General features: G+C 39.5%; 1 protein-coding gene across 1 annotated transcript in view; it reads right to left on the reverse strand.

Moving 5' to 3' along the window:
* man1c1 (mannosidase alpha class 1C member 1) overlaps positions 1 to 26,144 on the reverse strand; it is a 187,778-nt gene that overhangs the window by 14,830 nt on the left and 146,804 nt on the right. The window contains exons 5-6 of the mRNA XM_004078309.4: positions 3,607 to 3,701; positions 116 to 239 (exon numbers count right to left, since the gene is read on the reverse strand). Of these exons, the coding sequence (XP_004078357.1) occupies positions 116 to 239; positions 3,607 to 3,701 (219 nt within the window). The remainder of the gene's footprint in view (positions 1 to 115; positions 240 to 3,606; positions 3,702 to 26,144) is intronic.

Consider the following 26,144-nt stretch of genomic DNA (forward strand, 5'->3'; position numbering starts at 1 on the left):
GAGCACATGCAGAAAAGTCTGACCAGCATGAAACACAGAAATAGTGATTCTTTTAATTATTAAAGGTTCTGTTTTGATAATGAGCCATATTGATAATCTGATCAATTTGCTGAACCTTCTCCGTGTAGATGGGATTGTTAGACAGCTCTGTCAGATGCACAAATTCCAGGTGAAGTGTGCCAAATTCAGCCAGGATGCTGCTCCCAGCGGAGGCCCAGCCCCAGCTCCAACTGGTGCCACTGCAAAGACAAAAGACAGAGGAAGTATTTATTCTGGACATTTTTCTGCTCCACCACATTTTCATGATGTTCTACAAACCATAGAGCTTTAGCAATTCTAACATCTCTGATTTATTTATTTTTTTGCCATCAAATGAGAAGGGCTGTTCTGCTGTTCATTAGGTTGAAATCTGTCTCTTTTCATGAAACTCAAGCCAGGATTTTTTTTAAAATATTCACTAAATCAGTGTTTTTCAACCTTTTTTGAGCCACGGCAAACTTTAACCTTGACAATAAACCCACGGCACACCAGCATGCAAAAATTTAAAAAAAGGAGAAACTCATAGTCTGTGTTGATCTACAGCCCCTCCGCAATCTGACATGCATTTTTGTGATAATTGTGGCAGAAAAAGCTGGAAGTTGCAGCTGTTTTATCTAAAAGATGTAAACAAAAACTGTTCAAAGCGTGTTCTTCGTGGTTTCAAGACATTTAACAAAGAAAGGCTCATTGTGCACTGAGACGTTGTCACTTTAACCCAATGCATCATGGGAGATGTAGTGCAAACAGCAGCCGAACGCAGACAGACTTGCGTCTCTGAGCTTCATTGTTTTGTCCACTTGTTCCACGGTCTGACATCGGATTCTGTGGAAAGCTACACCGCTAAAGACGAGCATTAGCTGGTATTTTTGTTGGAACTGAGAGACTTTATGAGCAGAATCAGAACAAGGAAGTGAAGACTTTAACCACATCTGATTGGTCAGACTGATGACGTGTAATTAAGCCTCCAAGAATGATTGGTGGAGACAGTTAAAGGGGCTGGACTTTTCCGAAAACCACTGAAACTACGGCTAAATCGCCGTACCGTCAATCTTATCAAAATGTCTTTAATAGAATCAAATAAACACAAAGAAAAAAGTATTTTATGATCTTTCATATTCCTATCTACTCAGTGTTTTATCAGGGCCTGTTTGGATGAACAAAGAGCTGATATCCTGGAGATGGTGAATGTTTTTAGATCAGTTAATGAGGGCAATTTCCTACAGCACACCTGACCATGCAAGGTGGGCACTGAGTTCAGATATTATATGTTTTAGAAAAGAATAAACTCCAGTAAAATGGAAGAAGAGGATTGAGAAGAGCTAGAGATCTGGAGCACAGAACTACTAAGATTTGTGAGCAGTGACACTTTTTTATCTTTGGCTGAAATGGTGCAGTTTAGATGATGAAGTGAAAGTTGGCAGAGGAACTTTGGAGTGTAAATGCTTTGATAGCACTGGTACTTACAATATCTTTAAAATTAACTTGGCAGTTGATTTTGGCTGGAGCACCAGAGCCATTTATGAAAGCCTGTCAGGCAAATTCAATTAATGCTTGTGAAAAATAAAACGGTCACATCTATGAAAAACAACCCCAGCTATCTATTAGTTTATGATTGACTACTGTTAATGTTTGTGAAGAAGTTTCACTAAAGACTTATAACTCAACATTGCTGATTATCTACAGCTGCACATTTCCCTCTGGCTCTCACATGTAATTAATGAAACCAGAATGGACTCCAGAAATTAGATTTACATAACCTCAAAGAGTTGTTTGAGGATATCAGATAGGGGATAATTAATTTTGCTTGATTGTTAATAACTGGGGAGGTCGTCGTATTTGGTTTCACATGTGAAAAGGAGTCTGGGGATCTTTGCATGCATGTCAGCGGGTGCTGTGTAGGATTTGTCTTTGTCTTATTAAAACTTTTTACTGTTGGCTAAAGAAAGATTAAAAACTGTCAGAGAGCTCTGAAACTGGGATCTAATTCTCCATATGTAACTTATTTTTTTTTAGAAGTTCTACTTTTAAAGATTTTTAGAAGTGTGCAAATATATTTTCAAGGACTTTGGAGACTCTACCTGAATATGCATGACCTGTAACTACAGCTTCACACAGCAAAAGAAGATCCAGATGCTGAAGTCTTTGATGAAAAATTATGATGATGTTCGGGCATTTTAAGCTGAAATTGGTGAGAAGCACCAAAGAAAAAGCATGATACACTCTGACACAGTGGAACAGAACCGATGGGCTGATTCTAAAAGTGCATTTTCTTTCTCTTTTGAACTGATGAGCTGATCACATCTGCCAGGGTTATTATGTGACACTGGTAAACAGTCAGGACTCCAGACTGGAGATTAAATAAACTCAGCGATTCATATTGCATAGAGAACATATTATGAAAAGATAATAGAGCAATTAAAAAGCAGCCCAGACTCCTCATGCTCTGACTTCCAGGATCTCAAATGGCTCCAAGGTGCTTGAGTTGTTTCTAGAAACAGCTTGTGCCACTTTCCTTTGTGCAGCTGCTGTTCCATTTGCTTTTCTTTTTTTATAAGCGACACAAATTTGAATACAATTGTTAAGAGATTTCATTTTATGGACTCAATATGATTTGTGCGTCGATGTCAACAGAGGTTTTTTTGCAGGTTTGGAGGGCTTTGATGCATGTTGTGTCATCACGTTGACATTTGTGGGCGTAACTTTTTAGTTTAATTTTTTCGTTTTTTTGTTCTTATTACAAAGAGTATTAAAGTTTAGGTTATTGACTGCATCCCCTCTTTTGTTTGAAATTCGTCACTGGTGATGGTGCAAAGCTCAACAACAAAATGTGCATGTTTTCTCTAGTAATAATTTAAAAAGCGAAAAGAGGTGGAACCATAGAAATGTATATTAGAAAGCCTGATAAAATCCTAATTATGGTGGCAACTGACGGTTTAAGCAATAACAGTGTGAACATTCTTATTCTTTCTTGAGCTAATAATATCAAGAAAGGTTCTTATTCCTCCAGGTGACGTAATTTATAAGTTGAAAAATGGTATCTGGAAATAAAGTCCTCTTTCTTACAAATGTTGCACCACTCAGCCATGTGGCTTCATCAGTCTAAAAATGTCAAATGGTTAAAAACACTTTTCAGGGAAAACGGTTTCTGTTTTACACTTTTGTTTTGTTTCAAAAGAACATGCTCAAAAACAGCAAACACATCCGGAAACTCATCAATATTACAGCTAAATGTATTCTCCCAAAATACGCCGTGTACGTGACATTGAGCACTCGCTACCATTTTCTTTAAAACGTCAGTGATGTGAACCGGTTAGTGTCACCCTACGAAAAATTTAACTTAATTACAATAATGTACATATATTTCATTTAAAGTTGGTTTAATTTTGTTTTTAAGATGTTTCATGTTAAATAATTAAGTGTTAAAGCCTAAGAAAATATTGCATGCCAATAATTTATGGTCATGTTCCCTCAACACATTTCAAACTGTTGCTGAGATTGAGAAACATTTTATGACTGCTCAGTATGGATGGAGGACAGCTGGAAGTCAACTGCTGCCCTGACACTTGCCTCCCCAGGTTGATGACTCCTCTGGGGATTCCTGTTGGTGTGTTGAAGGCAGGCAGTAGCTTTTCTCCCAACTCCAATGCTTTATTCTTGTAAAGCTGAACACAAACACACAAATAAGTGGTAAGTACAGAGAATAAACACACTGGATTTTATGCAAATACATGTGTTTTTTGTTGTTGCAAAACATACTTCTTATTTCAACAGAGCTGTAAAATACTCCACTATCAACTTGAAAATGTAGCCCTAAAAAAATCCCTCTTTTATTTTATATTTAAAGTTAATTCTATTAAATAAATGCCCTACTATAGATGAACTCCAACTGGAGCAATAGCAATCTAATCAGTGTCATCTTCAGCAGTCCATCTAAAAGCGCTCATCTTCCACATCTCCACTGACTCTTTGAAGCCAACGCAAAGGCAAAGTTAATGCATCATCTTAGGAGCTGGAGTATCAGTCACAGAATCTCTATAAGCCAGTTGGAACAGAGTTTGAAAGAGGAGGAGGAGGAGGAGGAGGAGGGAGGCACATTGAAATCCTGATGAGTGAGACATCTGAGAAGGCAGGAAGCCAGAGGTGAGAGGAAGAGGGGAGAGCTGTTTAAGAAGAAGAAGAAAGGTGTGGCGGATAAGACATCTTTTAGGGCAAACCACAATCAAAAAGAGACGTACTAGTGAGGCCGTTCCCAAGTCCACAAAAATCAAATACAATGGGAATGTGATCGTCGGACAATCCTCCTCCACATGAGAGTTGTTTCACATTGTCTGAATAACCTTGGAGTCATTTTTAGAATACTTATTTTTGCATACGAATAATTACAAAAAGCCCCTTTTCTCCATTTATTATTGCAAAAACTATGAACACCCTGTGTCAGGGTGATGCAGAAAAACCAGTCCATTTATTTGTTGCTGGAAGCCTTGAATCCTGTAATTCTCTATCCTGGTGTCCTAAAAACTCTCTCAGTTGCCTGAAGCTGATCCAAGATGTTGAAGCTAGACTTCTGAAGAGAATTGGCAAAAGAGACCTTATGAAAAGAGCATAAGCTCCCTCTCATTACAAATAAACCCTTTAATGACTAAACTTCTCTTGCATTTCAATCACCTTAAAGTTCCCAATAGCACTTTATGCTACCAGACTATAACCTTCTATCCAGCGACTGGATAGGGGACAAACTGTCGCCTGTCAGCGAGCTCTTTTTTAAGTGCCTCGCAGATTCGTTTTCACCTGAAATGTTCAGTTTTCATCTTTATTGGTACTTGTGGCTGGTAAAGTTGACTGCTGGTCAGTTCTTTAGTAATCTTGCTTTGAAATGGGAAAAAACATATTTTTTACTAATAGTCAGAAGCTCAACTATAATTTGGATTCATTTAAAGAGCCACTCCAATCATCATGCCATCTATTTTAAAAGTATTCTGGTATTTAATTTGTGATTATACCGTTTTTAGAAATAAAAAAATAAAAAAATAAACTGTCGCCCCCCCCCTTACCAACATCCGCTAGCTTACACCCCCTCAACAACCCCGACCTAAGATTAGCTGTGCAACAAAATTAGCAAGCAATATTGAAGCTTTCCAGCTGTACAGTTTATCCAGATGCCAGCTCAGATGAGCAAAACTAAGACGTACATGGATCTAATTGTTTGCATGTGGATGCATCATAATGGAGTGAAGCAGGAGGCTTGTAGCTCGCCCAGCGTATTTTCCACATCATAAGTTATCACTTTTTCAAATGGCTTTTATATGTCTGCTCTTAATTCACACAAATTTGAATTAAGAAATACTCAGAAATGCAATTTTATGCTCAATTTTCCTAATATTTGTCTTTCATCATTAGAAAAATGACAGGAAAAACACAATATTCATCAGAGTGGATCTTCAAGTCAGGTGCTTTAAAACCAAATTCTAAAACAACAAAACCTAACAAAACATTAAACAATAAATACATGTGTAATAATCTGTGAATCGTGGAAGCAGCTTTACTCCAAAATTCCAGGTTCTGTGCACATTATGGACCACAGTGGTAGTGGTTTTGTGTCTCCAGCTTTAATGGAGAAGCCCAGAGCAGCAACGGCCTTGATGCTTGTCATTTGTCTGTCTCCCATTTAAATCTCTCGGTTCTGCATTCTATCAAAGTGAGCACTAATGACCCGCCTTCTGATCCCATCTCTCTTCAGAAAGCACAGAGACACGTGTGGCATATGTGCATAATTTTAAAATAAAGTTTGATTCATGCAATCATTTACATCCAAATAAATTGCGTCTGCTGCATTAGGGCAGACATGAAGCAAGGCTTGTCACTTCTATTGCATTCATTAATTCTTGTTAGCTTGTTTATGAATTCTTTGATTAATTACTGTAAAACCCCTTTAGCTGGAGTTTGCTCTGCAATTAAGTGTATGGAGGACACAGGCTGTGCTCGTGAATCTGTCTTTCCCGACTCACTGCTGGGCCTTTTTACCTTAACAGAATTACTTATCTGCTGAGAATGCACTGGATGAGTAAGATGTGCAAACATATTCAGCAAAGGCAGCAAATCCAAACACATTTTTCAACATTCTTTACTCGCCTGATAGAAAAGTAGCAAATTTCTGCCGATTGATTAAACGTTGGGTCGGTTTCTTTTTGTTTTTGCTGAAATTCTCTGCTGGACAGAAGGCTCAATACAAATGGCTTTTCTATTAGTTCCCTACCTGCAAAGACATTCATCATGACACCTCTCCCACAGCAAACATCATCACAGCAGAGAAGATAGGAACCTTTCCAGGTCTGACATTTCTGTTTACCATTAAAACCTCTCAGTCTCACCTTTGGGGCAGAGGGACATGACAAAATAGGCACACATGACATAATTTTAATCATTTGTCTGTTAGTGCAACACCATTATTTTATTTTATCTTTTGGTAAAATACCTCATTATTTTCAGGCAGAGACAATCCCATTGTCTCTGTCTGAAAAAAAAAATACAGCAGCTAAATTTCTATCTATCCTTAAAGTGAAAATACTCTAAAATTTTAACAAATATAAGTATCATCCTCCGTTTCATTAACTAAAAACATCTTAATAAATGGTCAGTTTATAAGTCATTAATCATGTAATTTTCTGTTTCCCTGGGGAAAAAATTGGTGAAATGAGTAAGGAATAATGCCCGACCAGATGAGCATTATCAGAAATTAACGCACGCCGTAAAAGCCTGAATGCTACCGTGAAGTGGGTTGCTTTCTGATAATGCTCACTTCAAAAGGCATCATTATCCCGCTTATACCGGGATCACTTACAAAAGAAATAAAAATAAAACCAACCTTTGGTACTTTAAGCTTGTTATTTTTTCCGGTTTAGATAGCTTTTTCACAATAAGCAGACTATTTGTTATGTGGTGCGGTGCGTTGTCACTGTAACATGACAATGTGCCGCACAGATCTCAACTGAAGCAGCAAAGGAAAGCGATATACTGTAAATATGCTGGTCGTCACAATAGACTAAATAAAGCATCAGTTCAGAGAGAAAGCTCACCTCTTACCGCTTGTTTTTGTCCAGATGATGAAGCAAAAGTTTCTTTCAAAGAAGCCAGTACAGTAATATAGAAATTTGTGGCAGTGTGACTTATTTTTTAGGTATGCATTATCACTGTGGATTATCACTTTTTAATCCACTCCCTGCAACCAATCAGAATTAAGTATTCACCTGGATCACGGTATAAAAAGCTCTAACCACATTCTTACTAACAGACACTACACATAAAGTCCTACATTGATTGTACTTGGTAAACAGTTACTATTGTGTTTACCTTCTCCGGCAGTGCTTTGGAGAAAATACTTTAGGAACAAATGATACCCATTTTAATTTTGCAATGATTTGGTTTATGGTTATGAGACATAAAAATCAAAATTCTGAATCACAGGTACAAATTGAGCCGTTTGCTTGCAAACATACACAATAATACAAATTGATTGGTCTTTGCAAAATATCCAAAGTCATCAAGTTATATTTTACCACACATCTGGAGGCACTGTGGAGCCTGAACCATCTCATACTTGATAGATTTCACAGACAGGCATTTCAAAAATGACTGACTCCTACTTTGTGGCTTCGTGATTAACTTGAGCCGGCAGGTTGCTTCGCCTGTGTTTCTATTTCTGATCAAATTTAGGACACATCCTCAAGTCTGAACAGACAGTTGACGGCACATCATGAAAATATGATGTGGCAGCCAAAATATAAACTGAACTTTGTTGTTCTGGAAAATCTGGTTCAGAAGTTTTTAAGCTCTTTACAACCCATCTCTGAAGCTTCACACTTTCTGTGCCAAAAATGAGGTTTTTGGATAAAAGAAAAAAAGTTTTCCTTATTTTATATCTGCCGTCACCTCTACTTTACTCATGTTACTGAAGTGTAGGAGGCAAACCAGACTGAAGACATGATCTGAAGATTAAAAAAAAATGTTCATGGTAAGCAACAATGTCAAGGTAAAGGTATCTGCATATTTCATCTCAGCTTCACAGAACTGCTCTTGGTTTTCTTTATTCTGCCCTCTACTTCTGACACCAAAGAGCATGAAAGATCATGTACTAAGACTTGATTTAAGTTCAAGAAGAACATTCATTTAAATGTAGCTAATTTACTTGGTAGGTGCAAATCTCGAGTCGTGTCAAATTCTTGTTTTCAACAAAAATAAAATTATTCTAACACTGGCTGATCCAAGCAGAGAGCAAAAACCACACATTTCCTCACAAATATACCAAGAAACAAAATCTTCCCTTTGGCGAAGCTTACTTCGACTATAGCAAGTGTTTCTTTATATTAGTCAATGTTTCTCTTTAAAGGTTTAGAAGACTTTAGCTGGTTATAGTGACCCTTTCACCTGAAGCTGTCACAAGATGTCAAAGTATTGCATCGTATTTTTAAGCAAACAGTAAAATCTCACAATCACAACTGTTATTATTCAGTTACAAAATTAAATCTGGAATCACAAATTTTTAGCTATGCATTTTAGCAACTATTATGTGTCAGTCATAAAAAAATAAACCCCTTGAGGAATTTCTTAGTAAACTTATGTTAACAGCAGCTCTTTAAATCATAAACATATAGCTTCACAAATGACATGACATTTTCAAAAGAACATTTGTATAATTTCCACTTTTTTCTCCATATTGCAGATACATTCAAACGTGTTGTATATTGATAGAAACGCACACACAAAAGAAAACACATGACTCCCAAACTATCAGTCTCCTGGAAAAATCCAGCAGTTTCTGATGTGTACTTTTTTCTTTTCAGATACTGTGCAGCATTTATTCAGATGTTGACTTGGAGCAGATAGTGTCCTTCCTGTTAGTCAAAGGAAAATGTTTTTTAAATATCATCTTCATTTTCTCTGTTATGATATTCAATCTCTTTGGAAACGTCATGTTTTCTTTTCTAGATATTCACATCCCTTCTGTGTAGTTGTCTTGAAGTAGAGTCATGGACTATTATCTTCTTCCTTAAAACATTTCCCCCCTCGTCCACGTGGGTTCATCAGTCTGAGTGGTGCACGATTCAGTCTAAATTTGCATCCTCCAGGTTGTATCCTCCAGGTGGATACAACCTGGAGGATACAAATGTAGACTGAATCCTAGCACCACTCAGACTGATGAAGCCACTTGGACGGCAAACTGTTTCAAGGAAGAAGATTTTAAGTCCAGTTTCTTTGACTCAACATCACCTGGAATGAGAACCTTGAGCGACTTCCCTGCAGTAGTTCCACAACTATTCTGAGCTCCCACGCTTCAAGTTCGATGGCTACTCTTCCAAACCTTTTTTTGCACCTTGACATGCTGTAAATGTTCATTTTTGGGATTTGCAGCAGGGGCAGTTGGAGCATTTGCTGGAAAAGTAATCCCTGTGTTGAGGATTGTCTTGTCAGGTTACAAATGTAAATTCAGGTTATAGCAGACTCTCTCAACTGCCATTTTTTTGGGATAATGGTCTGGACAGTCCAGCCACATGCAAATTAAGCATACAGCAGTGAAAAAGTTAGAATGGAGAAGGTATTTCAAACACTTGTTGGGGACACCTATTTCAAAGTAAGGCTCATGTTAAACAGTAGACACTCTAGACATTTGTTCATCTTGCAAATGGATTTAAAGTGTGCATCAAGTGAATCATTCAAGTTTCGTGGGTATGGTCCACAAATGCATTCTAAAACAGGTTCCATCTGCAAGTACAAGTTATGAAACACACTTACTGTACATCATAACTTGGTGCGTGTCCTGGGTGTGTAATTACTTTAGTTCTAGAAAACATATTTTATGATTAATGTGGCTGTAAAAACTTGTGCTCACAGCTGAGGATGCATTAAAAAATGATTGAAGGGGGCTGCTGACATCTGGATATCTATCTAAAGTTGAATTCTACTGAGGCTACAGTCAGACACGTATTTCCTCTTTGCAAGGAGAGTAGAAAAAAAAAGTCGATCCTCTCCAAGCAGCAGCTGCTCGTGGTTTGTTTAGCTTATCTCCCAACACCGATCATTAATGGGATCCATTGTCTGCATCATTACAAGCCTCATGGGCAAATGAAGGAATATCCAAATGTAAAATACTTTCCAGCTGCCTCAAGCTGCAGTAATGACCAATTGAAAGGAATAAAACAGGTCAGCTTGAATTATTTTTGCCAATATTTCTACTGTTGGAGCTGAAGTTGCAAATACTGACAAGAGGACGCCCTTTCTTGAACATCAATTTGGTTCTTCATTTCACAGGCTGCTGGTGCATGCTGACGGAGAAGCAGAGGAGTTCACAGGTCACAGAACCATCCCTCAACACATCGGGATCTCCATTCATCAACACTGTTGTCAAGCTGGTAGCTATACTGAGAAGCATTGGTGCTGTGTAACATCTAATACATCCGAGATAAAATGGGCAGAATACCAAAAAGCCCAGACTATTGAAACAAAAAACAAAAATCCAAAGTACAAAACATGAGTCAAGGATTTCTCTGAAAACTCTTTACCTAAAACATGTTTCTACATCTCAATCAACCAGCATTACTTTGATGCCTTATAATCCACAACAAGCAGTCTCTCAGCATCTGCTCACCCCCGATGTCAGAAATGAAAAGAACTCTACATAATTTATGCAGAATACCATCACCGGAGTTAGCAGGCAAACGTGCTAAAACAGATCCAATAAATTTGACATGAGGACTTCCCGGGAAACGAGCGGCAAAAGAGGGAAGTGCCCGCCACGGCCCGAACTGGAAAACAAACAGATGGCTCGTCCTCAAACAAACTCCTGCTGCTGGCGGACAGCATCAAATTAAAATCAAGCTACAACTGTAATAAAAGATATGTACTTTGTCTTATGTACATGAGCCACCAACAAACTCTGGATCCCTTCCTCAACTCATCCTGATGTTTTGAAGTTCACTGGCTTGTTTCTATATTACAAAACAACAAAAAAGAAAGAATTTTCCAGGCTTTTTGATCTGGTCATAGTGCAAAAACCTACCCAAAAACCCAGCACCAAATCCCTTTCTTATACTGGCAGACAATGTGGCTGACTGTTTCCAACCCAAATGTTCATCATTAGATTGTTTCGGCTTCAGTGTCATCTTTCTGTATTACAGGACAGCCACCGAGTGGCAGTGCGTGACTCTGATGGAGTTTCCTGTGATGACTTGTCTGCAGCAGCAGCTCCATCTCTGCATGAATGAAAAAGTCATCTGGAGGCAGGAGCTGGCCCCACACATGTTACGCTGTCAAGAACAAAAACTCAGAACAAGGAATCTCAACATGTTAGGTATCCATCACAGGAAAATCACTGCAACTCCATCCGTACACACACAGAGGATTGTTATGATGACACTCTAGAGATCCTTGTCTACTCCTAATGCACAACATAAAGCTCTTTCCTTGTCTCAGTGCAACGCTCGTGTTTACACATAGACAGATGTCATGCATGAGCGTCGAGACTGACCAGGTGTCCTCTGTGACTTGAATTATTCAGCTTTCTGGTACCTCAACCTTTCTGCCGTCATTATTTTGGAAAAGCACAGGAAGAGGTGGGTACTGATGGGAAGCAGAGAAGAGTGGACTTTGGAGAGCATGTCAGATGCATTTCTCATTAGTGCCCTGAGAGTCACAGACAGGCTGTAGGAGGGCAGCAGGCATCTCACTGGCCCAATCAGCCAGACAGAGGAGCCTTCCTGTGCTGCCATCCACTGACAGAACACCCAGCAGAACTGCAAGAAATCCAAGTCATCTTGTTGAAGTGTTGGAAAGAAAAACTGAGACATTTTGGGGCTTACATGCAAGCTGTTAAGACATTGCAAACTGTATAAGTGATGGATTAAAGTTTCAACTTGTACTTTTTTTTTTAAACAAAACCTGAAAATACTCCACAAACATCAAGCAACATAACCAGGGAACTATGTTTCTACTTTGAAATGATGGATGGCAGAGCTCAGAGCCATTAAGAAAGTTTACTTTTATTTTCCCAAGGGGTTGATTAGGAAAATGTATCCACAAAAAATGATCCCTCTTCTACAAAACAACTTCAGGCTGCAAATTTGCACAAGACAGACTGAAAAAGATCGAAGGTTAAGATTTTCTTTCTGTTCACCTCATCGTTTTGGTATACAACGAACTTTTTAAATCCCAAAAAGCCATAAAACCAATTCTCTGCATGTACAACCTATTTGGTAAAATTTCATTCAGTATGTAAGGGTTAATGGCTGACGAAGTGTGCGGTTATTACTTTTTAACGCACGGCATGGAAGCCTGAACCGTCTGACGCGAAGCGGAGGATGGTTGCTTCCGCGAAGTGCGTTAAAAAGTAATAAACGCACACTTCGTCGGCCATTAACCCGCTTATACCATGGTCACTTACAAAAGCAATACATATTAACCAGGTTTTAGTCCTTAATTCTTGTTTTTTTTTTTTTTCCGAGTTGGATCGCTTTTCTCACAAAAAGCGGACTACATGTTACGTGATGCAGCGCATCGGTCGCGCAGCACCACCGCTGAAGTCAAGTTTCGGCGACATATATATGCTGATCGTCCCGATGGCTTGAATAAAGCATCAGTTCAGAGAGAAAGTTCACCTCTTACCGCTTGTTTTTGTCCAGATGATGAAGCAAAAGGTCGTTTTAAAGAAGCCGGCGCAGTGATACAAAACATTTAAGCTAGCTGACCGAACTTTTTTCACCGTGCGGTTATCAGGTTTTAATGCACATCCAGCAGCCAATCAGAATCGAGTATTCAACTGGACCATGGTATATTTTCTATTAATCAATTTACCTGTGCCACTCTTATCTAATCTGTTTTAGGCCAAGCATTTGAAATGTTTGGAAATGCTTTGAGCATACACCATCACACCCACAACTCCCATGCACCGCACACATTCTTTTTTAGTTTTTTAAATTGACATTTTCAGACTCTTTCGTCTTAAATAAATGCACAAATTTCTTTGCATTAAAATACACATATATTTTATGTTTTCAGTGGGGTTTTTTTTGTAGCCCAATAATGTTTGTGTTCAGTCAATTTGGTTTGTTTGAGTTGCTAGGGATGATGCTGGTTGCTACGAGTGTGGCTGAGGTTATGCTCCTGGAGCTGTGAGGTCTGGCCAAGAGAGGCAGTCAAGCCAGCAATGCCTTTAAATAATCCTGTCAGACAATTTGGCAGGCGCCATCTACACAAGTCTCCGAGGGGAGAAACAAAGGACTTCTTTAATGTTTATTTGCAATGCTTGTTTAATTTTTTTTGTTTTTTTTATGTACTTTTTTGTGGTTATTGCCACTAAAAGACCAGGTTTTGTGTTGAGCCTGTTTGTAGTCTTTGTTATATGTTTGTCAAGTGGTCAGATCAGCCTTCTGATTAGGCATATTTATCTCTGTTACTTGGTTTGTTTCATTGGTTAAGTTAAAGTTAAGTTTGCCGCCTGAGTTAATTCTGTTTCTGTTAAACGCTTTTAACACTATATAAGCATTCGTATCACATTTGATACAAGAATTTCTAAGACCCCTTTCTCATAAGCATGATCCAAAATTTCATCAAAAACCGACTGACTATATCTTGATCCTGTAGTTCATAATCTTTCCACTAGAGGCAGTAGAAGGACTTTTTCTGCTCATTTCAAAATTTCTTCTATGAAATCTCCAAACACTTATGGCGGGCAAAAGTTAGCTAATTTCCTAATCTTTGTGGTGAGATTAACTCTTCGATTGTTTTTTTTTTAAAGAATTTTTAAACGGCTACTTGCTGTACTGAAAGTGCTTTTTTGCTGAGCACTCACGTCAATATTTTAACATAATTAACACTATCTACATAAAAAAAAGTTTAAAATTTTTTGGTTGATTTCATCATTTAGTTTAAAAAAATTTGAATAAAAGAAAAGTTCTATCACTTCTTTGATGTAGTGGGCTTTACTCAGTTAAGACTCCAGTTTTGACATTTTTAACCCTTTTTTTCTAAGTAAGAAATAAACTTTTCATTTTTTGATACATTTTCTGACGTCCTCCTAGAGTGTTTGCTCCTAAACGTCCATGAAGTCCTTTCTGTACAGCCGTTTTTGACTGAAGATGGTAAAGCATGAGTTTACCATCACACTTGGACAATCTAAACATGCTTATCTGCCGACTCGAAATTTTATTTAAGCTCATGGACTCATTTCAGAAATTCCCTCTTCAGACATCGGTCGATGAGTGAAGTTTTTGCTATGTAGCCAATTAGCAGCTGGAATGGGGTTGTACATTTATGAAGGAAATAATTATGCAGCAGCACAATAGAAAGAAAACATTTTAATGATGAATCATGTGAGTAGCAAGACATTTAAAAATAGTCTGAAAGGTTTAATTTTAATGGCAGGGTAACAAACGTAATGTAAAAACCTGTTGCTTTTCATCAAAAAGAGATGGAAATGCTCCGAGGGGTCAGCTGTTAGTTTCACAGAGTGAGGGTAATATTTTGAGATAAAGCAATCAAAGGCTCAGCACAGAAGGAGGAGGAAAAAGTGGCTGAGGTCAGTGTCTCCTGTGAATCTTTAGGTGAGAGGAGGTGAGATAAGAAAGATTAGATTTGGGTTATCTATGTTGCCTAGTGCATATCAGCGGTTCAGTTGATGATGTTAACTAGTTGTGGAAAAACAGGGAATGGGGGGGGGCAGCAGAGCTCCTGATGGCTGTGCCAGGCTTCAAAGCACCGGCTGCTGCATCAAAGACTCGGCTCAGAGAAGGACATGGCTACTGTGATGCTATGCTTGTGAGAAAAGTGTGTGCCTGTGAGGCCAGCAAGAGACAGAAGTTTGCCTGAAAACGCGGTTCTCTTTGCCGGGAATGAGGACGGCCTCTAAAATACATTAAGACAATATGTTTACAGCATAAATTCTTTATTGGGGCCACTGCAGGAAATGATTGTGTTTACATAATTTATAAGCTGGAAGCTGTTGTGCAGTCACTTGCATACATCTTTAGGTCAAACTAAAATTTCATGAGACCAATTGTTCTTTAAATTTATAAATAAAAGCTCACTTCATCACATGTATAGCCTCTGTGGAGTCGGGGGGAGTTTTAATTCAACAAGCCGTGCGGAATAGATAACCACCATTTAGACCACTTCAAATTGAATTCTTTTTCTTGGAAAAGTGTAATATGTAAGACCCTCCTGAAACGCTAAGTTCTTCAAAGGGGGGAGAGCAAAGGCAGTGCTTCACTGTAATAACGCACCGTGTTTCATCAGCATGCTTTAAAAGGCATAAAAAAATAATAAAAAAGGACATGTTGATACATACTTAAAAGGTTAAAGCACATTATTCACAGTTAAAAATAGAATGGGTGAGTAGTTCAATGAAGCCTAAATGAAATGGAAATGTATGCAGTCATACTGTACGTTTCATTGGCTGTGTCGTCCCCTTAAATCCTACATCCAAAAGCTGTATCTGTGGTGCTGCAGAGCTCATCTGACAGTACCGAGATGGCAGTTCAACTGTCTCTGCAGAAGGCAGGAATACAGGGGTCATGCAGGAGTACATCTGCACTTTAACGGACTGGATTTTTTTTTCTAGAGAGAACGCATGCAGGGATTTTTTTTAAACCATCAGTTTACAGAAAACACTGGAAAATTCCAACAACCTTTTCTGCAAAACTCTTTTAAATTGAGCAGCTTTTTGAAAAAGCTGCTTTGTGATGTCTGTGAAATTCAAGGCCCTCATTCAACCTGATGTCAGGCATGCCAACGCATCCTTGAGTGAGGCACTTAATCTCTATCAGCTGTGCGGCTGCTGTTATGCTGCTGATCTTCTGCTCTAAGGAGCAAAATGAAATGACAAATTAAGTCACAGAATATGGGGGGGGGGGGGGGGGTGAACTCCTATATTCTGCAGAGGCAGCTCTTTCATGTACCACATTGTGAAATTCATAAAAACATTAACTGAAGGCATGCCTTGAAGCATTGCTCTGCTTGTGCTTTATAAGCCTTTCTGATGGCGAGCCATTTTGCCACTTATTCACAACGCCGGTTGTTGCAGCCAACTAAACAGACGCCTTTAGGGCACATGACATTTGTGGCAAATTCTTTTTCAATCTCCCTATGAGTGATAGCCACAATAGTTTCAGCACCAACCTCCATCCATTAGACCATCATCCTTGCAGAGTCTACCTTAGGGACCTATAGGAAAATGCTGCATTCCTAAATGCGATTGGCCCACCACACTTGTTGTGGCTTCTCTGTTTCTATGGTTTCCGTGGAGGCTGTGCTGCACTGTTCACTAGCTCCATCTGTTTCAGGTTTCAGCTGGGTGGAAAACGCTGCGTTTCCACTCATTTTCTCCGTGGGGGGTAGCATCCACCCTGCTGAAACTCCTCTTTCTCTTTGCTGGCACACATCAACGGCTCCTGACAGCAGTTAAGACACATTGCTCGTCAGAAAAGAGGATTGTTGCTTAGTGTTGGACATGCTTCATCAGTCTGAAGGCGAAGCAATGTCAGGGAGGCTGAACAGATTTGCTTGGCTTTTGCCAAAAGACCCAGGTGCAGAATTCAAACCGGGCGAGAGTGGAGAAAAAAAAATTACAGTAGAGTGAGTCATTTAGTTGAAAGAGAAAGAAGGTCAAATAGCAAAATGTTACAGCTGTGTAAATTCCTTTTTGAAATTATGCGCAAAAACTACTCCTTTCCAAATCCCAACCACCACAGGAAGGCTTTTATTTTTTAAACCAACTAGTCACTGTTCGTTTATAAAGCTTTAATAATTTAAACATAACCAACATAGAAAAGAAGGAAGGACAAGCTCGGACCTTGTAACAATGCTGCTGAAATTACTTTTGTGCTCCCTGAAGTAGCAGCAGAACAAAGCCACGCTTGACTTGATACCTTTTCCACTTTCCCGCTTGAGATTATCGCCAGAGTAATACTGCTAGTTGGCCCTCTGCCACTTCCCCAAGAACATGCCAGCATGGGTCCCGTTTGTTTCCTCACGCAACTTTATTTTATGCAAACACAGCTCAGGAATTCAGATTTGGACATACAGAAAAAAAAACAAGCTGCGATCAGATTAGGAATGTGCATTGCACCAGCTGGTAAAACACAGCTACGGGCATGACTGACTGACGACATAAACAACAAAAAAATCTCTCTGACACTTTATCATAAGATAAGCCCTTGGAGTTTTGACTTATCACAGCAACTGAAATGTCTCTGGGCTGAGGATGGAAGGCTGAATATTCTTACAAGACGGTGAGTAATGGTGTGTGATATTACCACGAAACGTCAATGTGTGAGACTCCCGGGGTCATCTGAGGGATTCCTGCCTTGCCACAAATGTCACAGCTCACAGAGACTGCATGGGACGGGGACTTTTGAAGCTAATTAAATGTTATTGCTCAGCTACAGCTAAGACAAAAAAGGAAGTGCAAGGGTGGAAAGGAAAAGATGTAAAAATAGTTATGATTTGATTCTTTATTGCTATAGATCTTGGTCAATTTTAGGTAATTTTTTGCACAGAACAATTATGGAACACAGTAAAATTACGGTTCTTCATTTTTTAACTGACAGGGCTAATGAGCACTGGAACTGTGAAAGTGGAAACAGCTCATTAAAGGTGCGTCTACATTTTAATGTGAAACAGATGAAGAAATGAGCTGGGATTTGCTCTGTGACTGTAATTTCAAGTCTACAAAAATATTTGCACAAGACGGAGGAGGACTAAGGGAGAGTTTTAGAAAGAATAACCCCCAAAAGTAGAATATTACAAAAAAGAAAAGTCCATGGGGAGCAATCACATAAGTAAAGCATTCATCACAACTGCCCTTACAGGTGAATACTGGCTGTCTGCAGGCAAAAAATAGCCCAACTTGTACACAGGCGACCGGGACATAACATCAAAGTTGTAGACCACACGGTGATCTGGTATAGCAAAAACGTTCATGAACATCTTTTTCCTACAGCCAATCTGCAAGCATCATAGTAAACACCTAAACAACACACAAGGATACGTGAGGGGGGGGGGGGTGACATTCAGGCACATTCTTGCATGGATTTTTCACTTTAAACCCCCAAATCCTGCACACTGCACAAGGAACCCATTAGTTCCCATCCAAGTGATAAGTGGGTGCTCTTTGCGCACAGCCCGACAGTTAGAAATGAAGAAATTGGAAAATCAGAGTGTAGTTTGTGCGGACATCCTACGTACTATACAACAACATCACCTGTGCGTCACAAGTGTGTGTTACTTACATTATTCTTGCAAATACTTCACGATATACTCACGACAGTGTTACGTTCCATTTTAAGGGAGTTTTTTAAAGTGGCTGTACAAGCCTTAAGGGAACTGCAAAACACACCTGTTCTCCCTTGAGACGTAGCTGCTCTTCTCTATCACCCTCCGCGGGTCCGGACAACCCAACAACCCACAGTACACGTACAAATCAATTCCCCCAAAAGGGTACATGTGACTTAACAGGTTACAATCTTCGTTCTCGAGTAACTTTGCTTCTTCTTCATGTAAAACACAACCTAGTTTGTGGTCAGAGATCAATTCTTGAATAAAATTGTCAGATTTCTCCATGACAAAGTTTGCATGACAAAGGATGCCGACACTAAACTTTCAAAAAGCAGAGGCGGATGGATGAAGGAAAGATAATTCACTAGTGACGCAGCAAAAGCATAGAAAACTGGGCTGTATATGTAAACCTGTACGTTGATTTCTCCTTTAACCATATTTTCCTCAGAAGCCAGATAACTTAGGGGAGCGTAAACACACCAACAGTCCCTAGATGCTGAATAATTTTTATGTCATTTTACCTTCTTTTAGTGTTGCAGTGCAAACACAGGCACACAAATCCCTCAAAGATCTATGACAGATAATGCCATTTACACATGCCATTACTGACAGGCCTTTTGTGCAGAAAATGAGCACAAAAAGCCAAACCGTGTAAGGGGGCGGGCCAACCTCCACAGGCAACAGTGAGGCAGAGCACCACCAGGCACCCCTCTCCTCGCTGCTCAGCTGAGACACAGCTGTTGATCGCATCGGGAGGTCCTCAGTTGGTGATGCAGCAAAGCCACACTGTGCTCCAAAAAAAAAAAGGTTCTTTGGAAAAGAATGAGCTGTGCAAGTGTTTGCTTATGTGTGTATTGGCTGGATTTGTCACAGCTGAGAGGCCAGGCTGCTGTTTAAATCAGTGGAAGGCCGTGGGTTGGAACGCAGATGTTTAAATGTAAGTTATTGGTGCGTGGAAAACAATCAGCTTAACTTGGTCCTACACTGTGAATTATTTGCTGCTCTGCAACAACAAAGAAAATCCTGTACCGAGCAAAGTTTTGCTGTGTGTCGGTGGGCTTGCTCCTTAACAAATCAAACATTTGTTGCCCTAAGAGTTCCAATTGCTGTGAAGAACTTGTGTGCACAAGTTGGTGCTTGTTAAAGTCACCCTGGCTCATGCAGAGACTTTACGTCCTCAAGCCAAAGTCAACTGTAATCAAGAAGAGCTTTAATGCAGAGTGGCATTTTTTAAAGTCCCAGACCAGCGAGTGTGCAGACTTTGCTGGGACAGTCACAGGTTCTGTCACCCTGAATAGATCTGCTGTCCCCAACCAGGCTGAAGGAGCAGCCTGCTGGTCTGCCTGGATTAATTTCTGAGATGTTCTGGGTCCATAGTTGGAGCACAAGCAAAGCTACAGCGTCTCTCAGGAAGACCTGTTGTCACTCCAACCACAGAAGGATCCACAGAGAAATCGTAACTTTCCATTTTTCTTTTCCTTCCTTGTCGCTGACATTAGGCTCTGCTTCTCAGACAGCAGCGACCTGTGTGTTTGTGAGACTAAGTGTGTGTAGGACCCAGCAGGACTCAGTTTGAGTTAGCACATGTGTCACATTGTGAGGACAGCTACCTGCTTGGCAACCATGAACCGTCTCACAGCTGCTGTGTGTGTCACAGTGCTTCCCACCTTAGTTTTTGTCTTTTAGTGAGGCTTCTTGGACCAGTGATCTACCATCCCCTAAATCATCCTTATTAGCAGTCACACGCAGATGCAACTTAAGTGCCCTTTAAGAGTTTAAACAGGAGGATATATTATGGTTAAGAAGAAGCTATTAGATGTTTGAATTCAGACAAGAGCAGGGAAACGGTGATTAACTGTAGATGGTGGATAATGTGGCCCGAGTATCTGAAAGCAGCTGGTGCTACTAAGTGCAACTACCGTATTCTTTAAGTATAACTCACTTTTTTTTTTGTTTTTGGATAGTTCAGCTAGGGGTACATTTGCTTAGGTTTGGTTTATATGAATTGTTTAAATACATAAAAGAAAAATCAATAGTAACAACCGCTAGAGAGCACTGTAGGTGTGTGTATCAGTATTTGCTACAGACAGAAACACAGAGGAAGTGCCGCTCAGTCGGGTCGGTGGAATTGTTCCAAAGCGACACAGAGAATGAAGAATTCAATTGATTAGTGATTTCAAGTGATGGTAACAGTATAGTGTTCTTTATAGTTACTGGAATAATTGTTCATATTTTCCACAAATATACTAGATTCCTCCTATGATTCATGAAGTTAAATAAGCATCATTGTGTTACAGTAGTGAAGCGTGCAGATATTCAGTCTATTATTGTTATCTACTGCATTATTAGGATTTGTCTTTCAAAACAAAATCTCTGCTCTTGTTCCGTATTTTGTTGAAAACATTTCTCCCCAATAATGCGACTCGTATATGATTTTTGCATTTTACGGCTGCTGTGACTATGAAAAATACAGTATTTACAATCGTGACAAAACTATTTAAAAAAGAAAATCTGAGGATTTAAATTAGTTTCATTCCATCCATCCCTCCATCCATCCGAAGGCAATTCATCTTTGAGAGTTCCAATAGTTTTAATACTGTATATTTGACAGAGATTTATATATATATATTTTTCATTTTAGTCTCACAGTAGGAAATAAAATGACCAGTCTCAATTTATGTTTACATTACAGACAAGTTTTACACTTTTTTTTAAAGGGCTGGGTTTGAAACATTGCTTGATATCCAATCAGTGAAACTTTAAAAATCAACATCGTTTCATCAGATCTCTGAATCAAGTCTTTAAAATCTAGGAAGGTTTGTGCAGTCAATGGTTATATATGTGGTCAACTAGCTTGAATAGGTGTCTGAGTGTCTATTGATGTTTGTGCTTTACAAAAATCCAACTATTTGAAAATGTTTACACATGTTAGCGATAATAATAAACCTCAGTCAGCTTCTGTTTCCTATCGTGTTGCATCTTTCTCGATATTTTCTTTGATTTTTTGTGCTCTGTGGTCACCCTGCTGGTTTAGCCTCTCCCTTCATCTCCCTTCCAAACATTAAAGGAATACACACAAATGCACAAAAAAAAGAAAAAAACTTTAGCCAGACTTCGTTCCTCATGGAGAGAATGTGAGGATTTGCACAGTGCCAAAACTGTTTTGGCACAAAAAAAGAAAGCATTTCCCACCCCCACACTGGATCTCTGCCCAGAGACCGCCAACCTTGGCCAGTTTGAAGCAACATGTCTACTTGGAAACTGGAAAGACATTTTCTCTCTGTACGACAGACAAATCAATACCAGTCGGCCCTCACCCCCACTGAGAGACAATGTACGTTAAGTTGATCAATGCAATCAGAGAGTTGGCAATAAAATCATACAAAGATGAGATGCACTAAGGTCCAAATTAGCATGCAAATTCAACGGGGAGTCCTTTGATTGTCTTTGATTGATGTCATTATGCAAACACTGATTGTGAAGCCACAGTTCTTAAGACACTTGGCCCCCAAGCATTAAAGAAAGTCATGACTTGATGGGGAGACAGGTAACTTAGCAGAGGTCACCATGTGTTCAATTCGTGGATGTAATGAAATGTTGTGCTTGCCAGAATTGGCTCGATCTAGGTCCCCAAAACGGTTTGGATGATGGAATTGGTAGGAAATGAGCTCCAGGGAAGAAGAAACTGCGGAGGAATTGACCATAGAGAATTGACATGTTGTGGAATCACTTTTCAGCAGTGATGTGGGTGAGCAGGTGGAGCTGAACACAACACGCGGGATTGCTTCCATTTGTCTCCTGGGACGTACTTACAGCTTCATGAAACGTTCATATCTGAGACAACCGTAGCAATTGTGCGTTATAGCTTGGAGCTAAATGATCCACGGTTTAATGTGTCTGCTTTTATAGATCAGTTGTTTAGAGCTTTGTAGATGAAAAAAAAAAGTTCCAAATGTTTGCAGAAACTAAAGCTGGCAAAATGCCAACTCCTCCCTCCTCTAATCAGAGTTAATATTCACTGTTAGACATTTATTTCATTATTTTTGGCTAATTTTTATTCATTAGGTTCAATCATGTTCAAAATTGTCCAATCTGATTACTGATTTTAATTGGATTAATCTGAATTGGATTAGATGGTTATTGTACAAGTTTAATGTATCCATAAAAAAGCTCTGTGAGAACTTTTGTCTACTGGAGCTACAAAAAAATAGGCCTACTGAACTACCTTCTAATTAAAATTCTACTCAAGGTTGTCAATCATTGTTCTTATTAATGCAGAGAATTACCTTGCAATGTACACATTTTATTTGATAACATTTTTCAAAAGTTATTTGAAAATGTTTTATCATCATTCTGTGTCTTCTAAGGTCACAACTGGCCAGCTTTGAATCGCACTGACCAACCTGCTCTACAGTCTGTGATCAGTAGCATGAGCCTCACTGAGGGGTTTCAATAACAGGTTTTTTCTCTCTGAGCTTTTGATCCAATCTCTCAGAACTAATGCATACCGGCATTTCACATGAAGTGAGGAAAATTTTGTAAAACTATGTTCTGACACCGTCTGCACCAGAAAGCAGAGCAATGTTTGACTTCTGGTAGATTCCACCTCATGTCACACACTCTTGATCCACAGCAGTCTGCAAAAAAGTGAATCCACTCTACTGAGGATGCAGGGATTGCTGTTCCGGATTGTTTTTGAGATTTTTCTTTCATGCTCTCAGCTACATACTCCACACTTAAAGCACCTAGATTGGCACTTGCATGATCCCCTGGATACTAGTCTTATTTTGAAAGGGGGCATCATGTCAAAGCTATGCTCTCAGAAATGGTGCCTTCAAGGAAACTGTTTTCTCCAGTCTTATTTTACTTGTCTTCTAATAGGATTCATTGCTTGAATAGTGCGAGTCTGCCTGGGAAGTCGCTGATGGCACTTCAGTGGTTGATACCTCAACAGCTTTGCCCACTTTGAAGGGATTAAGTTGTAGCAATAATGTGAGCGGAATCCTCCCTGGATAAAGATGAGGGGGACAAAGGAACTCCTCAAAGACTTCCAGGAAAAGGCTGATCCAGTTTCACAGCTGACACTTAATGTAGAGGCTGCAGAGAGGGTTAATAGCTACAAGTACTGCAGGAACACCATTGACATTAAGCTGACCTTTCACAATAACACACAAAACATCTTCAGGAAAAAATGGCACCAATAAATCTTTCTCCTTTAGAGGCTGAAGCAACTGCATGTGGCTCCTCCCATTGTGTGCTGTGTCCACGGGTGACATTTAGACAGCAAACTCCTTTCCTTCCAAAAAAGTAACCGTCAACAACTGGAGAGACAAACACAGGAGAGACAAACTTTCCTACCAGACAAAATTAAGTTTTTTATTGGATTAATTTGGCACAAAAACAATCAATTTAGTCTTTTTCACACAGAAAATGCAATTTCCTCTAATTCCACTTTCTGCATGTATATTCAGTTTTGATCCATTAAACAAGAACACTTAATTCGCCTTGGAGGGACCAAATCCTCAGCATTTACTGTTGAGAAACTGAGGATAATTTTACGTTTGGGTGAAATTTGATTTTTGGGATTGTTTTGTTTAGTTTTCAATCTTTCCTTTTGTACCCCAACAAACAAGTTGATTCTAAAAATTAAGTGTTTTTTTTGGTTTACTTACATGTTTTTAATATGATTATGGATTATGTGGGATTATATTTTTCAGTAGATCTGTGTTATGATTAAATTTTAATTTATTACTTTTCTGTAAATCAATCAACTATACATAAAGCCAATGACACCAGTTTCATGGGATTTCTTGCTCAGGAATTAATTAGTACACTCAGTGTTACAGCTAATGTATCTCATCAAGTTTCTCTATTTTACTGCCTAATAAAAATTAAAGCCTTTTCCTCCAGCTCACATTTTCCAGAGTGTTTTTAACAAAAGTCACACCATGTTAATAATTCACTTTGCTTTTCTTCCACACACATACACACAAAGTGTTCAGTCATTTCAACAATTAAAATGTGACAACTACCACCTTGCTACTGTCACCAAGTGATTAACTACCAGACTGCTAAGGTAGCATTGCCCTACTTTTTAGAAAAGACTAGTGTAGACACCTTTGTCGAGTTAATACCTAACGTGCACACCTGCTCCTTTGGGAAATTTGTGAGCCTAAGCTCACATCCATATTAAAAAATACATCAAACTTATTTTCAGACACAACTGTCAGACTGCGCTCTAATCCTATTTGTAACCTACGGTGAGTAATGGGTTCACTGCGCCTTCACCAAAGAGTGATCACAGCACCTATTTTTGTAAATTCAGCATTCATTCGTACCTGCAGATTAAGGTGAATAGCAGAATGCAGTATAAAAGATCAGCTACTGGACTTCAAAGAAGAAGATTTCTTTTGTTTAGATGCTATGACTCAACTTTAAGACATCGCATAGATAAATGTGAACCTTCATTGAAATTTTACACAAAAGGAGATTTTTTTTTTCTAAAACATTTAAACAGGAATCAATTTGTCTTTACATGTGTGCCTATTCTGTGGCCAAGGCATTTTCTGAGCACATTCAAACTAAAATGGCGTTGCCGTCAATCAGACCTGGGACAAAGATGATATTTAGTGTGGCACACAGGCTCACCAGCTGCGTTGCAGAAACAGCAGAGAGCTTTCAGTCATCTTTGCCTCCCTGCTTTCAGAGACACAAACCGCACCTCAAGATTGTGGGTATTAGAATCATTTCATGCAGAGCATCAAATCAAGTGAAGACACTCACAGTTAGAATTTAATTCAAACTGTGAAATTTCACAAAAATCAATCAGTCTTTACAGACAGAAGAACTCTGACAAATAACTGAATAAAATTATTAGTAAGGTGCAGATTAGCAAGAGTAGAGAAATAAAACATCAGGTATAGACACAAAATAGACCATTATTTAACACCTGCATCATAATAAATACCGTAACTTCCGGACTACAAGCCGCTACTTTTTTCCTGCGTTTACAGCCCTGCGGCTTATTCAGTGACGCGGCTAATTTATGGATTTAATTAGCGGCCGCCATGTACGTACTTTCGAACTCAGTGAATAGTTTGAATTCTTTATCTAACACCAAGCACAAGGCATTTATATTCAACACACCTCTAAGCAGCCAAACAGCATGGACTTGACTTCAGGTCTTAGACACTTCAGTTATGGTTCAACAAAATGAAACACGCATGCCCGGCCGCATCCCAGAACCCTTTGGTGCCATTAGACCCAACGTGCACCAGATCGCCGCTACAATATGATGAAGCTTTCAAGTTAAAAGCAATCGTTAAAAGCAGCGTAAAAAAGTCCACCGTCACCAACGGGTTTGGAAAAGCCGGTTTGCTGCGTGACGGAGAGAACAGCGCATGGAGTGAATTTACACTCCATTTACGGTTTCTAAGGAAACCGTAAAAGCGGAATTTTGCTTGGAAAAATTCACAGCCTCCGTGTGAGCTGGAGACATCTCCTGCTGATTGAGCTGCGGGGCCGATGGCAGTCTGAAGGCTCCCACACGTAACAACGCACCCGCCCCTCATACACAAAACGTACAGTATTAAGTCCGATTGCTTTGCACAGAAACGATTTGCTCCATCCACCGGCGCAACGGGGACGAAGTGCTCCTCCTTGAAGCCGCCCTGGCCAGAGGTGTCGGAGTAGATAGGAAGGGGAGACAAGGAGCGCGCGGGGCGGGAGCGGAGCGCAGAGGCGTCCGCGGAGTGCAGAGGCTTCTGAATTCTGACGCACGCGCCGCA

Source organism: Oryzias latipes, chromosome 16 (genome assembly GCF_002234675.1).
Source record: "Oryzias latipes chromosome 16, ASM223467v1".
NCBI classification, from domain to species: domain Eukaryota; kingdom Metazoa; phylum Chordata; class Actinopteri; order Beloniformes; family Adrianichthyidae; genus Oryzias; species Oryzias latipes.